The 16,628-nt window shown below is 39.2% G+C and overlaps 1 protein-coding gene across 2 annotated transcripts in view; it reads left to right on the top strand.

Moving 5' to 3' along the window:
• The first annotated feature begins 843 nt into the window (after positions 1 to 843).
• ETNK1 (ethanolamine kinase 1) overlaps positions 844 to 16,628 on the top strand; it is a 67,179-nt gene continuing 51,394 nt past the window's right edge. The window contains exon 1 of one of the 2 annotated variants that reach the window (XM_082740495.1): positions 844 to 1,294. In XM_082740495.1, the coding sequence (XP_082596621.1) occupies positions 1,139 to 1,294 (156 nt within the window). In that variant the 5' untranslated portion in view covers positions 844 to 1,138. The remainder of the gene's footprint in view (positions 1,295 to 16,628) is intronic. The other variant, XM_082740496.1, reaches the window with a different exon arrangement.

Raw genomic sequence — 16,628 nt, 5'->3', positions numbered from 1 at the left:
CCACTAATAAAGATATTCACCATGTCCTAAGTATTTCAGGGAAGACAGATTAATAAGTCACATCTCAAACCATTTTCCTAAATCATAAAGGAAATTAGGAGGCCCCAGTACATTCCTTGTGGATTATCCAGTTTCCAGTATTATGTTAACAGTGGAAATAGCTATTATAAAACTTGTAAGCTACAAATCTTTAAGGTAGCTATTTTAAGGTCCATGTAGGGATACCCTGAAACAGGCAGGGAGCCACTGCAGTGCTGAGTCTCCAAACTATTTTTCTTTCCTTCCCTTTCATCTTCATTCTAGACTACAACCTGTTTTTCCTGGCTCTGAATAATTCTCAGTATGGTCAAACATTTGGCCTTAAAAATAAATCCTGAAGTGCTGTCGTTGTGTTACACAAATATCTGAATTACATTTGCCCCAAATACCGTGATCTCAGTATACAGCTGATGGGAATGTGGTTGCCCACTCAGCTGTGCAGTCGCCAGTACAGGGCAGCTCCGTGATCGGGGCCCCGATCCAGTACCTCCCCCCTCGTCCATCCTCAAGCCAAATTCAGAGACTTTTCCGGGGGTTATCTCAGGACAGGCCCCTCGCTTCCCAAAACGACCTAGCCCCCAAACGCTCCTGATCAGCTGAGCTAAGGCTTCACTGCCCTGCGGGTCCTATCGGAGCTCAGGCTCGGGCCTCCTGGGGAGCCTGCGTTCTCAGACTAGCAGCACGCCCGGCGGGCTGTTGTTAGGACCAAGAGCCCCCAGACTCCCGGCAGCCAGCCCATTGTGCTGGCGTTGGAGAGCCGGCGTCAGCCGGTGACGCAGAAGGAGGCCCCGCCCCGCGCATGACGCCAGCGTCAGGCCAGTCCCGGCATGCTCCGCGGTGGCTGGCGGTGGAGCGCAGACGAGCGGAATTCTTCCCGTGAACATCCTCTGCTCTGCTCAGCTCAGCCGCTGTCCAGACCCGGGTCGGCGAGAGTGCCGTGTCCCCCCGTTCTCCTACCGCTCGGCCGTCCGTTGGAGCGCCCCTAGCCCTCCTGCGAGGGCGCCCCGGGACGGAAGGGTCCACCAGCCTGTCGGCGCCCGCCGTGCTCGTGGTCGCCGTCGCCGTCGTCGTGGTGGTAGTCTCTGCCGTCGCCTGGGCCATGGCCAATTACATCCACGTTCCGCACGGCTCCCCGGAGGTGCCCAAGTTGGACGTCACGGTTCAGGATCAGGAGGAGCAGCGCTGCCGGGAGGGCGCCCTCAGCCTCCTGCAGCACCTGCGGCCGCACTGGGACCCTCAGGAGGTGACCCTGCAGGTAACGCCCTCATCTTCGCCGGGGGTCTCTCCCAACCTGGACTCGGCCGGTGGTGGGGGGGGCGGGGGCGCTCAGTCCCTTCAGTTCCCGGATGATGGGGCAGACCCGACGGGAGCCCTTGAGCAAGGGGCCCTGTGCTTCCTTCGTCAGACCTGCGAAGGTCACTCCCCCTTCCTTCACAATTGCTGATAGAGGTTGTCCCTAGGGCAGATTTTCTTTCTGGAAGCAGCTACGTCAGTGACGCATCCATTCACCCCGGGAAAATTCCTGTTGATGGTTGCCCCTCCTCCCACTCTCCGGTTCCTTCTAACTGCAGAGGAACCTTTTCCATTCCCCCTGCAAGGGGTCCTCTTCAGTCGGCCCTAGGTCCCTTCTCGCCTGCCACACATAATGTAGGAATGAATCCTTGGTGATCCTTTCCTTTCCCTTCCCGCCCCTCCCCCTCCCCGGCGGTTTACTCCCATTGATGTCTCACCCTGCGTTGTATCCTAAATCCTCGGATGGGCGAGAGTACTCGATTTCAAAGTCATAACCATGGCCATGCTTCACTCGATTGGCTTCTTGTGTGGCATTCCACATCTTTTATTTGAATCGATATTTCTGAATTTTTTTATTCGTATTAGTAAAATTAACCCTATTTGATGTTAGGTCAATCAGTGTGCCTTTGTATTCGTAGAATAAAAATTGGGAGAAAAAAAATCCTTATGGATCTAGGTGTTTTCTAATACCTTATTTCTAATAAGTTATGATTTAGTATAGATGATATTTATTTTGAATATTTTAACTTTCAGAGTTTCAGGGTGTACGACAGTGAACCTCCATTTTCCTTGCATACTCTAAATAAAGTCAGTAATTTTGAAGGCTGAGATATTTGGGGTTTGTTTCACATCTGAGCAGTAATGTAAGAAGTAGCCAAATTATCTGCTTTATTTTGTTGACTAATTTATTCAGCAGTGTTATTGAATTAATAGTATCTCAGATTCTTTGCTAAAGTAGTCACCTATACAAAGATGAATAAAACATGAATAGTGCTCTAGGGCCCAGAACAGTTCCTGACACTTGGGCTTTCAGAAGTGTTAGTTTCGGTTCTTGTTGCCTAGAAGAGTTTTGAGCATATTGAAAGGACTCACATGTTCTAGGAAAAAAAATTGTTAGACAAAAATTTTGAAGTTTTAAGGGAGTATTAGCTAACTAAACAGGACATAGTGAATCCAGAATGATTCTCATGTGTAATTTGAAAAAATAGTATGGCTAAGAAAGTTAAATTACTTGAAACTTCCCAATTGAAACTCTGAGCTTTGGTTTATTATTCATTAACTCTTACTACAGAAAAGTTTTGTATTTATTAAAATGATTTATATTCTGGAAGTCAATTAAAATTAAACAGATGCTAACTAAAGGCAGTGCTGCTTCCTGGGAAACTTTGGTCCTGGCAGACTATGCTACTTTTTTTTAAGTAGAGACTTTAAAATTTGAAGCTTTGAAGACTTGTGTTTCCATTGATGGTGTATTTGTCTGTAGAACAGGTATAATAGCTACCCTTAGGTACCAGTGTTGCAGGTTGTGAGTTAGGTCATGTATATTATTTTATCATTTAATTCTACAAACAAGGGGCGCCTGGGTGGCTCAGTGGGTTAAGCCGCTGCCTTCGGCTCAGGTCATGATCTCAGGGTCCTGGGATCGAGCCCCGCATCGGGCTCTCTGCTTGGCAGGGAGCCTGCTTCCTCCTCTCTCTCTCTGCCTGCCTCTCTGTCTACTTGTGATCTCTCTCTGTCAAATACATAAATAAAATCTTTAAAAAAAAAAATTCTACAAACAACTGTATTAGGTAGATATTTATTTACTTATTTAGAAGTGAAACTCAGTGAAATAAAGCCATGATATAGGTAAAAAAGGGACAAAATTTGGTAATGTCAAACTTTTTGATTGTCAGAAAGTATTTGTGATTGAGTCTTACCTTTTATTATGCAACAGCTTTTGACTTGAAGGCCTTTGGATTCATACAAATCCAAATTTGTAAAATAATTATTTTTCAGTGAAGGTAAATACTACCATTTATTTTGCTCTAAGGATGATTATAGGTTAGAAATATAATCCTTCCCTATGCAAACAATGCTTTTGATCTAGAAGCTGACAGCTGTTATTCTGAATTGGGGGTCATTCATTGTTGGTTTCTCAACTTGAGAAAATCTGACTCCCATATTCTGTCATTCAAACTCTTCTTTATGATGCTTCAGGATTTCTTTTGTAATTCTCAGTGGGAATATTTCTTTTGAGATTTGCTTTTATTTCCTTTGAAGTATAAAGATAATACTTAACATTTCAGAAGGGGAAGTATGTATCATATATTCAACAGATTAATACTGGTATGTAGCCATTTTTTTCAGAGATTATGTACTTAAAATTTGCTTTAAACATACCTTAGAAGCTTAGTGTAGTAGTACTTATTTTACCTGGTGATTATGTCTGAGCTGAACTATTCAGAACATACTGGAAAATCCAGAAGCAAGCAAAAAAGACTTTGATGCAGTCAGAATGATACAGGGCCCAATCTTTGCTCAAAACTTATAGACACATGGAATGCTGTATCTCTTTTTAGATGGGATTTTAACAAGTTAATTTTTTGGTTTTCCTATTCACACAAGATTGAAAAAAATAAAGTATAAAAGGGGTGGTAAGCTTTTTGGAGTGTATCCTACTTAGAGTAGGCAGACTAGATCAGAAACAACTGTACCAGTCAGAGTGCTTTTTGTTTCATAATTTATTGAAATTCCTAGTCTAAGAGGGAAGAGAAAACAATCACAATGTAGTGTTTTTGGAATGAACATTCATATTCATGTGCAGAGACTACAGAAGAACGTTAAAAAATCATTACTATTTTTGCTGTACTACAAGTTTCTTCATGTTTCTGGATGCATAGCTTTGATATTCCTTTATTTTTTAAGCATACATATGCTATCTCGGAAACCAGTATTTGTGTTTGGTTATGTAGCTGCATAGCAGTTTTCATACCCTCTACCTTCTCTTTATTCAGCTGTGTTGGAGATAGTCACTAAAATATCCTATTAATAAATCTAGAATCCCTCTTATTTTAATATTGATATTTGATATTTGATAATATTTTATTTATTAAAAAAGATTTTATTTGATGAGAGAGTGTGCATGCACACATGCAAGCAGGGATAGAGGAAGAAGTAGGCTCCCTGAAGAGTAAGGAACCTGATGAGGGGCTTAATCCCAGGACCCTGAGATTATGACCAGAGCCAAAGGCAGAGGTTCAAGCAACTGAGCCACCCAGGTAGCTCTTTAATAATATTTTAAATGAAGAATCAAACCCAAAATATATATAGTTCTTTTTAAACTATATCTCCTTTAGTGTTGTAACTTAATAATCCCCTCACACCCCTTTTTAAAGTATAGTTGGCCCACAAGGTTACCTTAGTTTCAGGTGGGTTTTTTTTTTTTTTTTAAAGATTTTATTTATTTATTTGACAGGCAGAGAGCAGGAACACAAGCAGGGGAAGTGGGAGAGGGAGAAGCAGGCTTCCTGAGGAGCAGGGAGCCTGATGTGGGGCTCAGTCTCAGGACCTTGGGATCATGACCAGAGCCAAGGGCAGATGCCTAACAACTGAGTCACCCAGGTACCCTTTTTCCCTGTTTTAAGAAATATGAGTTTGTGGGTGCCTGGGTTGCTCAGTAGGTTGAGCGTCTGACTCTTGATTTCAGCTTGGGTCATGATCTCCGGCTCCAGGCTCCATTCCATGTGGAGTCTGCTTGAGATTCTCTTACTCTCCCTCTGCACACACTGCTTCCCTCTTGTGCCTGCTCCCCCACCTACCCTGGCTTGTGGCACACAGTCTCTCAAATATATAAATAAATAAATCTTTCAAAAACAAAACAAAAACAGTTTGTTCCTTACTTTAAGTGATAGAAGTCTCTGAAAAGTCTTACGTAGGTTTAAGTAATGTATTAAGTGTGCCAAAAGGATATGATATTTATAGGAATCTTGAATCCTGTAGATAAATATAAGGGGTCATAGTTTTTATTCAACACAGCTTTTAATATTAGCGCTCATGTCCAGTTTTCCATTTGTTATTCCTCTTCTTTTTGATTTCAGTGTTTAATAATAATAAAATATTTGATGGGTGGTAGCCCCGAAAACTTTGTTGAATATAGCTAAGAGAGGTGTATGTTTGATAGGCTGCTATCAAAGATGTATACATACACATATATAAATACATATTTTTTAAGTAATCTCTATACCCAGTGTGGGACTTGAACTCATGACCTTGACAGCAACAGTTGATGCTCTACCAGTTGAGCTAGCTAGGCTCCCCAAAGATATAATAAGCTCCTGTGTCTTTTACTGAGATGTGACTAAAAAGTTAGAAGCCTCACACACTAGTTCATTTTTAAGTATTAATGGCTGTGTGACTTGGTCTAAGCAAATAACTTGAGCTTTTTGGGGCTTCAGCACAATGTGGTGGAAAGAAGATGGTTTTTGAATCCCGATACCAGCTATTTGTAACCTTTGGCAAGTTTTAAATCTTGGAAATAGTAGACTAGCAGGAAATAATAGGATTTTGCTACTACTCTAATATTGCTTTAATGCTAATAGTAATTTTACTATCAGCATCAGTTTTTACTATTTTACTACTAATAGTAGAATATCCTGAGAAATGAAATACATAAAGTTATATGTAGTATATTTTAGTATTATGTGCCTCCTGCCACCTCCCATCTCCCTCAGCAAACCCCTCCATTTGTAAGTGAAATAATTGATCAGAAGCAGTTGTAAACTCCTAAAATTCAGTAATTCTGACATATATGTATTTATTTATTTTAAAAGATTTATTTTTTATTTTAGAGAGGGAGAGCATGAGCAAGGGCAAGTGAAGAGGGGATGGGGGGAGAGAGAGAAAAGCAGACTCTGGATGAGCAAGGAGCCGGATGCAGGGCTTGATGTCACACCCTGAGACCTTGACCTGAGCCACAGTCAAGAGCCTGATACTTAACTTACTGAGCCACCCAGGTGCCCCTGATACATATTTTTTGTAGCAGGTATGATGCTTATTTTAAGTAGCATTCTTCTGTACAACTAACCATAACAGAAGGTAGGCATGGGAAGATGTAGGAGGGGAGGCTTCATAGAGGAAGGGATACCTGAGCGGAGTTTTGAAGGAAAGATATGGTCAGATGGAGTGGGGGAGCATTTCTGGTCAATGAAAAATACGTTCATAAAGTTAGATTGTGAGGGGAAAAAAAACATAGCGAGGCCATAAGTATTTTGGGCAGAATGGAGTATAAACCAGAAAAGAAGTGGGACTGATTTTTGAGAAACTGAGGTGTTACATATGAAGGTTTTGTGCTTCATTAAGGAGGTGATATTTTATTATCTAGGATATAATGGGAAGCCAGTTAATATTTTTAAGCAGATGAGTTAATATTGTGTATTTTTTAGAGCAGTGGCAGGCTGTATTGCAGGCAGCAGTAGTTGAATGTTTTGAATGAGATGTTTTGAATGTGATTGCTTAGGACATTGGTTTTGAACTGGTGGTTACCCCACACTAATTGGATGTTAAAATCAATATAGTAGGTTGAAACCACTACAGTTTAAAAAGATGAGTTAAAATAGGATGTGATAGGGTAGATCTGAGAGTCTTGCATATAATAAGGTAAGGACTGATTGGTGAAGCTTGTTTTAGTTTCATATGAAAGTATGTACTGAATTAGATGATAAATATATATTTTGGTCTGAATATCACATTAAAAAATGTTTGCCTAGGAGAGACTGTTATATTAGTCCAGACAAGAGGTGCTGCAATCCAAATTAGGACGGTGGCTTTGGAGATGAAAATAAAGGACAGATTTGATATTTTAGAATATAAATATGCAGGAGTTAATTGCTTGCAGGTGAGGGAAAAGGGAAGCCCAAGCTTTTTGTTGTTGTTTTGTTGTTATTGTTTTCTGTTTTTTTTTTTTTTTTTTTTTTCTGATGGTGAAATAATGGAAGACCCATGTTTAAGGAATCAGGTTATTTTTCATGATTTTGTCTTCTCAGGAGTTACTTTGCCCTTTGATATAACAGATGAGCCATAAATACATTTTTATCACGCTTTTAAAAATTGTTAGAACAAACATACAGGAAAATACATGAAACATAAATTTTTTTTTGTAAAATAAATACTGTGTAACCCAAACCCTAGCAAAGAAAATATCAGCAACCCAGAATATTTCCCATTTTCCTTCCTGGTCCTAATCTCTCCCTCCCTCTAGTGGTAGTAACAATAGCAGTTTTTCTGTTTTTTTTTTTTTTTTAAACTAATAGACCATTTTGAATTAGTCATTTTTTTTGCAAGTCAGTAGTATGAGAAAATAATATATTAAGGGTTTTTCCTTTCACAAGGGACATGAACATGAAATAATTTAGTTTTACTAAAAAAGATACCATAATATTGAAACTGACTAGGAAGAAAAACCATTTCCTATCCATTTTTCATTTAAAAAATCAACTGTTCTTTTATTATCTATTTTTTCCATATATATTTTACATAGTTATTATCATACCATATGTACAGTTTTGTATTCCTTTTTTTCATGCTGCCTTTCTTTCACTTTCCTGTGTTGGTGTGTTACTGACTTTAGTGTTTGATAGCTGTAAACATAGTATTTGGTTATGTTAAACATCATGTGAATTAATTATTAAAATTTAAAAAATTCTGGAGAGTATTAAGTCGAAAATTAGAACGGTTCATAGCCTATCTAAACCTGTTGACTTTATTTAAAAAACACTTAAAAAACCCATAAATAATATATGTTCTTTTGAACAGAATATTTAAAACATATACAAGGCTGTAAGATGAAAAGTAAAAAGTTTAACTCTTTCAACTTCCAAGTCACTCATTCTCCTCACAGCAATTTGGTGAACAGTTTTTGAATTTCTAAAAAATTAGCAGATAGAGATTTATTACAGCACATACCTACATGTGTTAATAAATATCAGTAAATATAATTATATTTCTTTTGTATACACAACAAAGTTATTCTGTATTTTGCATTTTAAAATAATGTATCTTAGACATTCTCTTTTGTCAGTATATGTAGTCTGCCCCATGTATATATATATTTTTAAAGATTTTATTTATTTATTTGAGAGAGAGTGAGCATAAGTGAGGAGGAGGGGCAGAGAGAGAGAGGAAGCGGACTCCCGGCTGATCAGGGATCCTGGTGCGGGACTTCATCCAAGGACCCAGAGATCATGACCTGAGCCGAAGATAGATGCTTAGCCGACTGAGCTACTACCCAGGCGTCCCGCCCATATATTTTTTTAAGGGTTTATTTATTTGAAAGAGAGAGCCTGTGCACACATTGCACGCATGCTTGCTCAAGTCGGGGGAGGGGCTGAGGGAGAGGGAGAATCTCAAGCAGACTCTCTTCTGGGCATGGAGCCTGATGTGGGGCTCGATCTCATGATCCTGAGATCATGACCTGAGTGGAAACTGAGAGTTAGAGGCTCAACTGACTGAGCCACCCATATTTTTTTTTTAAGATTTTTTTTAATTTATTTGACAGAGAGAAATCATAGGTAGGCAGAGAGGCAGGCAGAGAGAGAAGTGGGGGGGGGGGGAACAGGCTCCCTGCTGAGCAGAGAGCCTAATGCAGGGCTTGATTCCAGGACCCTGGGATCATAACCTAAGCTGAAGGCAGAGGCTTAACCGCTGAGCCACCCAGGTGCCCCCACCCATATTTTCAAAACAACTGAATTGTCTTTATTTTTTGCAGATTAAAAATAGTATTGTATAAACTGCTTTTATATGTATATTTTGGAAAGCTTTTCTAAATGTGTCCTCAGAGTAAATTCTTCTTTTTTAAGTTTATTTATTTAAAGTAATTTCTATACCCAATATGGGACTGGAAATCACATTCCTAAGATCAAGAGTCACATGCTCCTCTGATGGAACCTTCTAGGCACCCTTAAACCTTATTAGTGGAATTAAAAGGGTGAAAGCTGCCAGTTATGGTTGTTGTATCTGGGCTTTATTTCAAAGAATTGGCTTATACCAGTTGTAGAGGCTGATTAAGTCTGAATTGTAGTGCAGGGTAATAGGCTAGAAACTTAGAAGTTGATTCTGTAGTCTTTTTTTTTTTTTTAAGATTTATTTATTTGAGAGAGAGGGGAAGCCTGTGTGTGTGCGCACGTGCGCAGGGGTGGGGGGGGGTGCGGTGGGGTGGGATGGGGTGGGGAGGAAGGGGGGGAACTTAAGTCAGGGGAGGGTCAGAGGAAGAGAATCTTCAAGCAGACTCCCTGCTGGGCATGGAGGTCCAGTGCAGAGCCTGATGTGGGGCTCAGCCCCACCACCCATGAGACTGTTTCCTGAGCCCAAACCAAGAGTCAGATGCTTAATTGTCTGAACCACACAGGCACCCTGATGGTTGTAGTCTTAAGGCTACAAAGAATTTCTTTCTTTCTTTACTTTTTTTTTTTTTTTTAAAGATTTTGTTTATTTGTTTAACAGAGATCACAAGTAGGCTGAGAGGCAGGCAGAGAGAGAGGGCGTAGCAGGCTCCCTGCTGAGCAGAGGGGCTGATGCAGGGCTCATCCCAGGACCTTGAGATCATGACCTGGGCAGAAGGCAGAGGCTTAACCCACTGAGCCACCTAGGCCCCCTTAAGGCAGAATTTCTTCAGGGACACTTAAAACTTATTTTACCTTTACATTCCTTAAAGTGATTGGATGAGGCCCACCCATGTAACTAATAGTGGATGTTAAGTGCATCTACAAAATACTTTAACAGCTGCATCTAAATTAGTGTTTGAGTAACTGGGTATTAATAGCCAATCCAAGTTGACACATAAATATCAGGCTGTTTCTCACTTTAATATTGCTAATTGTCATGAAAGGTGTGTTAATTTATACTCCTTAACACAGTGTTGGAGAGTATCTTTTTCCTTATACCTTATCCAATCCCTGATAACCAAATTAAAAAATTTTTGCCAAAGGGAGACACGAAAATGGTATTATTTATTAGATTCTTTTTAATTTTGTTGTTTTGGAAGATGATGGAATCTGGTGGTTTCTTCTAACTGATATGTATTAATTTTTACCTTTCTAGGCTTTATGGTTTGTTTAGTAATCATTATCTTAATTGTAGGTTATCTTTATTATTTACTTGGCCTGAGAGTTTATTCATTTAAATTCTAGGCCATAAATACATGTCAAAACAGGTTCCCTCCTTGGTATCTTAAATCATCCTTAGGACTAAAGAAGTTTCATAGTGGCTCAGTAGAGTTTAAAATTTTTATCATCTCAGGGTTTGTAGTTGCAGGACAGTGCCACATACTGAAAGGAGTGGATTAATCTTTTGGGGGTCTTAAGATGATCTTCAAGTTTATTGATAGTTATTTAGCTTCTAAGGTATCATTAAAGCTATCAACTCTTTTTGCCCACCAGGTATTCTATATTGCTGTAAATAGAATCCATGGTAGGTTTGGGCAATTCTGTAAGTTTCTAATTGATATGGTCAATAAGTCCAGACTGAAGGGTGAATTTATGTGTCATCTGTTTTACAATAGTAAATAACGGAAGCATTTGTATAAAAATAATCTATTTAGTAATACATTCTGGCAGAGGAGACAAAACTACCTCATATAATATCTGTTCAACACTTAATTTGCATCCAAAGGTTCCCATCAACAGTAGCATCCCCATATCTCTAGTTTTAATTGTTGGTTCTTTTAGAATCTTTCATGTAGGTGTTAGATTCAATGCACTCGGCTTCCATATTAAGGAATCTCAAAAAGATTTCTTCTCTCCAACTCTAGGCCATTTTACCCACATATGTGCATTGGTCTTGGATCCCTGGCTACTGAGGGTCAGGATCCTACCTTCATAGTCTTTTTTCATCTTGATTAAGATCTTGAATAAGAGTGTGCCCCACATTGATGGCACACTCTTATTATCATCTTTGTATTTTCTTCGTGTTCTGGTTTTTTGAGGTCTCCCAAACTAGAGTAAATAGAGTGAATTTGTTAGGGGCCCTACAATGCTGGGAGACTAGTAGCAGCTCCTGTCAGTCCACCAAGTCTCTGATAATGTTTGATTAAAAACTTTTGCTTCATCCTCATTGATATCTGCTTTATTTATCTGCTTTTTTGATACCACGGAAAACTGACATTCTGTTGGGGCAAGTAGATTTGCCAGTTCCCTTATCTTTTCCACTTGCTAGTGAGGCATTCTAATTTTCTTGGTATTAATTCCTAAGACCCATGACAGAGAGCTTGAGACAGCAAATCTGATCCAATATCCTGAATAGTTTCTTGTCTTGGTAACAGTAAAGGTATATGGGGGACCCATGTAGTAGGAGCAAACTTTATCACAGTATTCATTCACCAAGACTTGGGGTGGGACATATTAAGTGGTTGAATATCTTGGTCACTATAAAGCAAGTCTAGTCCTCAGCAATCAGACAACAAAAGGAAATTAAAGGCATCCAGATAGGCAAAGAAGTCAAACTATCACTCTTTGCAGATGATATGATACTATATGTGGAAAACCCAAAAGACTCCACTCCAAATCTGCTAGAACTTGTTCAGGAATTCAGTAAAGTGTCAGGATATAAAATCAATGCACAGAAATCAGTTGCATTTCTCTACACCAACAACAAGACAGAAGAAAGAGAAATTAAGGAGTCAATCCCATTTACAATTGCACCCAAAACCATAAGATACCTAGGAATAAACCTAATAAGGCAAGTTTCTAGTATGGCCTGCATGTTTAACATATCAGCTACTTTATCTGGACTATTCCATTTTGCATGTGAAGGACAGGACTGTTCCTCTTCTCAGGATAAACAAACTTTCTAGCCACTTTGATTCATTGTACCTGACTAGCACTCTTGTTTGGGTTAGTCACTGCCATTAAGAACGATCATTAGTGAGGTGTGGGTCCTGCATTAATGCAAACATGCCAGGGTCTTCAAACCATAGACTCCTTCTTACTTAACAATCTTTATGGGCCATAGTAATACAGTTTTTTTAGGGAGCTAGCTTGAGCCACTGAATGAGACTTTTACACTATATGCCGTGGTTTCAGTAGTTACCTGATTTTGTCTCCTTGCCACCTGAATCATTTTGGTAAGCAGCTCTAAATTCTACTATTCAGCATGATTTTTCTTTTTTGTGTTGGTTTTGAGGTTAGCATCTTGATGTTGCATTGGACCAGTTGGAATCTGGGTCTGTGTAACGTCACAATCCACCGTAAAAGTGCCTTTAGTTTTCCTTTTTTTTAAATATTTTATTTATTTATTTAATAGACAGAGATCACAAGTAGGCAGAGAGGCAGGCAGAGAGAGAGAGGCAGAAGCATGCTCCCTGCAGAGCAGAGAGCTCGATGCGGGACTTGATCCCAGGACCCTGGGATCATGATCTGAGCTGAAGGCAGAGGCTTAACCCACTGAGCCACCCAGGCACCCCATGTCTTTAGTTTTCTGTCTAGGTACTGTGCTAACAATAGCCAGGGAATTGTGTATTTAGCCAATTTCTCATTTTGCATCTTACTGTGGATTCAGTGACTAAACTCCTGGGGTTAGGTCTGTCATTGCTAGGTTTCATTTACTTTTACCTCCTGTAACAGATGGCAGCATGCCTACTGTTTAATACTGTGGGTGATTTGGCAAACAGCTGGCATCAGGAATTTATCATCCTCTAATCGCTTCTTTATATTTTTCCCCAAATAATGTTTTAGCAATATTACAGTGAGTCTAGGATCATGGTAGTGAACTTGATTGATATCCTTGAAGCAGATTAAGAGTCACGATACCAGCTTTTTAACCTGTTCTGCCATTGTATAACTTTGGATAAATAAGGGAACTTACTGGGGTACTGGGTGGCTCAGTGGGTTAATGCCTCTGCCTTCAGCTCAGGTTATGATCCCAGGGTCCTGAGATGGAGCTGAGATTGAGCCCTGACATCGGGCTCTCTGCTCAGCAGGGCGCCTGCTTCCACCTCTCTCTCTGCCTGCCTCTCTGCCTACTTGTGATCTCTGTCTGTTGAATAAATAAATAAAATCTTAAAAAAAAAAAATAAGGGAACTTATCTAGGCCATAGTGTTCTCATTCCATAAATTGATCATTTCCAAGGTATTTTACAATCAGTCTCTGCATAAGCAAACATTTATTGAATATGTCTATGTTCTAGGCCATTGTTTCTCAACCCTTTTAATAATTACTCTCTAAACAGAAAGTTTAAATTAATTAAAAAAATTTTTTTTTCTACCTAGCAGAAATTATGCACCAAAGAATAGGATTTTGTCAGGGTTGAGTTTTGGTGATCCACAAACTATTTTAATACCTAAGATTTTTTTTTTTGCTCCTTTGGTGGTGATCTGTGTTGAGAATACATGCATTAGGCTGAGAAATTTAATTTCATTTCATATCCTTTGGCTTAGGTTGTAGTTACGTCCTAATACTAGTGTAAGTAAAAAATATCCTAAATCAAAAATGCATTTTACACACATGACCTACTGCACATCGTTAGTATAGCCTGGCTTATCTTTTTTTTTTTTTTTTTTTTTAAGATTTTATTTATTTATTTGACAGAGATCACAAGTAAGTGGAGAGGCAGGCACAGGGAGAGGGGGAAGCAGGCTCCGTGCTGAGCAGAGAGCCCAATGTAGGGCTGGATCCCAGGACCCTGAGACCATGACCTGAGCCGAAGGTAGAGGCTTAACCCACTGAGCCACCAGGGTTTCCCTAGCCTAGCCTACCTAGCCTATCTTAAATGTGCCCAAACAGTGATACTTGCCTACAGTTGGGCAAAATCATCTAATACAAAGACTATTTTATAATAGTGTTGAAAATTCTATGTAATTTATTGAATACTGTAAGTGAAAAATAGAATGGTTGTATGGGTACAGAATGGCTGTAAGTGTATCAGTTGTTTACTCTCTTGATCATGTTGATTGAGAGTTGCAGCTACTGCTGCCCATCATCATGGGAGAGGATCATATTGCATGTTGCCAGCCCTAAATTCAGATTCAAAGTATGGTTTCTACTGAATGCATATTGCTTTTACAGCATTGTAAAGTTGGAAAATTGTAAATTAGGCCATCCATTGTAAGTTGGGAACCATCTGTATATATTCATATCTGTATCTCCTCTCTAAATTACTAAGGTGGATGATTCAGCTGGTTAAGTGTCTGCTTTTGGCTTGGTCATGATCCCAGGATCCTGGGATGGAGTCTCCAGTCAGGTTCCCCACTCAGTGGGGAGCTGGCCTCTCCCTCTGCCCCTCCCCCTGACTCATGTGAATGCTCTCTCTCTCTCTCATTCTCTCTCTCGCAAAAATAAAATCTTTAAAAAAAAAATGAGAAAAAATACTAAGGTAGAAGTTAGAGAAGTGCCAGAGGACCTGTATAATTCTTTTTAGCTTTAAAAACCATAAAGCTTTGGGGAATTTTCTCTGAGAATACTATGAGAAGATTACTATGAAAGTATGTTCTTCCTGATCTAAATATTACATTAATGCTTTCTAATAAAAATCTGTTTGTTGATAAGTGATAATAAAAAGCATACATCATTAAGCATAGAACCTGATGAAATGCTATGGGTATTGGTATGTGATATAATTACCATAGTCCTTGGTATAGGATTCTGACTTTGTTCTTTAAAATTGCTATGACTGTTCTTGACTTTTTTTTTTTTTAAGATTTTATTTATTAATTTGACAGACAGAGATCACAAGTAGGCAAAGAGGCAGGTGGGGAGAGAGGAAGGGAAACAGGCTTCCTGCCAAGCAGAGAGCAGAGAGCTCGATGTGGGGTTCAATCCCAGTACCCTGGGATCATGACCTGAGCTGAAGGCAGAGGCTTTAACAGACTGAGCCACCCAGGCACCCCTGTTCTTGACTTTATAAATTGCCATATAAATTGCACACTTAGCTTTTCAGTTTTCACGAAAGAAACTGGATGACAGTTTGATACTTTGTGGAATCTATAGATATTTGAGAAGTAAAATCATTAATAATATTGTCTTAAAATCCATAAACAAAGTATATTCCATTTATTTAGTCCTTTTATTTCTCTCAAACTTTTTCTTAAAGTAAACTCTATTCCCATTGTGGGACTCGAACTCATGTCCTCAAGATCAAGAGTTGCATGTCTTACAGGCTGAGCCAGCCAGGCACCCTTCTCTCAGACTTTTGAAGTTTTCAGTGTAGTGATATTTGATATTGCATGTTTCATTTGATCTCCTGCCCAGGAATTTGATGTTTTTTTGATATTATAAAAGGTTAATTTTTAAAAAAATGGATTGTCGGTATATAGAAATTCAGTTGATTGTTCTGTATTGAATTTTTCTTTTTTTAAAAATTTTATTTTTTTATTTGACAGACAGATCACAAGTAGGCAGAGAGGCAGGCAGAGAGAGCGAGGAGGAAGCAGGCTCCCTGCCAAGCGGAGAGCCTGATGTGGGACTCGATCCCAGGACCTGGAATCATGACCCAAGCCAAAGGCAGAGGCTTTAACCCACTGAGCCACCCAGGCGCCCCTGTATTGAATTTTTCAGACATTAACTAATGTTTAATATGTATGCTTTTTGCATTTTTTCTCTCTGCAAATAATGACAGTTTTGTTTTTCCCTTTCCTATTCCTATTCTATTATTATTATTATTATTATTATTATTATTATTTTTGCCTTACTGCACTGGCCAGGATGTCCAGCACAGTGTTGAAATACAAGGTGATAGTGGGCATCTTTATCTGGTTCCCAGTCTCAGGGAGAACACTTAGAACAATTTATTATGAGGTATGATGTATGTAGGTTTTCTTTGGCTACTCTGTCATATTAAGGAAGTTGCCTCTTTTAACTTAGGTATGTATGCATTTTTAAGTGACCTTTGTACCCAGTGTAGGGCTCGAACTCAGAACCCCCAGATCAAGAGTCCCATGCTCTATGGACTGAGCCAGCTAGGGATTCTGAGTTTTCATTTTATTCTTAGTTTGCAAATGTTTTCATCATAGATGAGCATTGAGTTTTATCATGTGCTTCTTTTGCATCTAATGAGGGTTGCATGATTTGCCTCCACTTTTCGTTATTCAGCAGAATAACATAGATTTAAAAAAAAAAATTAGAATGTTAAAAACCTTTGCTTTCATAGAGTAAGTCCTATTTGGTTCTGATGTTCTTTTTTAAAATATTGTATTAGTTATTAATATATATTTTTAAGTTTTTATTTAAGTAATCTCTACACCTGCCTTGGGGCTTGAACTCACCACCTTGGAGATCAAGAGTCTCATGCACTTCTGACTGAGCCAGCCCGGTGCCCCCGTAAATAATAT

The sequence above is a fragment of the Mustela nivalis genome, assembly GCF_964662115.1.
Source record: "Mustela nivalis genome assembly, chromosome: 7".
NCBI classification, from domain to species: Eukaryota; Metazoa; Chordata; class Mammalia; order Carnivora; family Mustelidae; genus Mustela; species Mustela nivalis.
The sequence above is the reverse complement of the archived record's forward strand: the minus strand, read 5'-3'. Positions and strand labels throughout refer to the sequence as shown.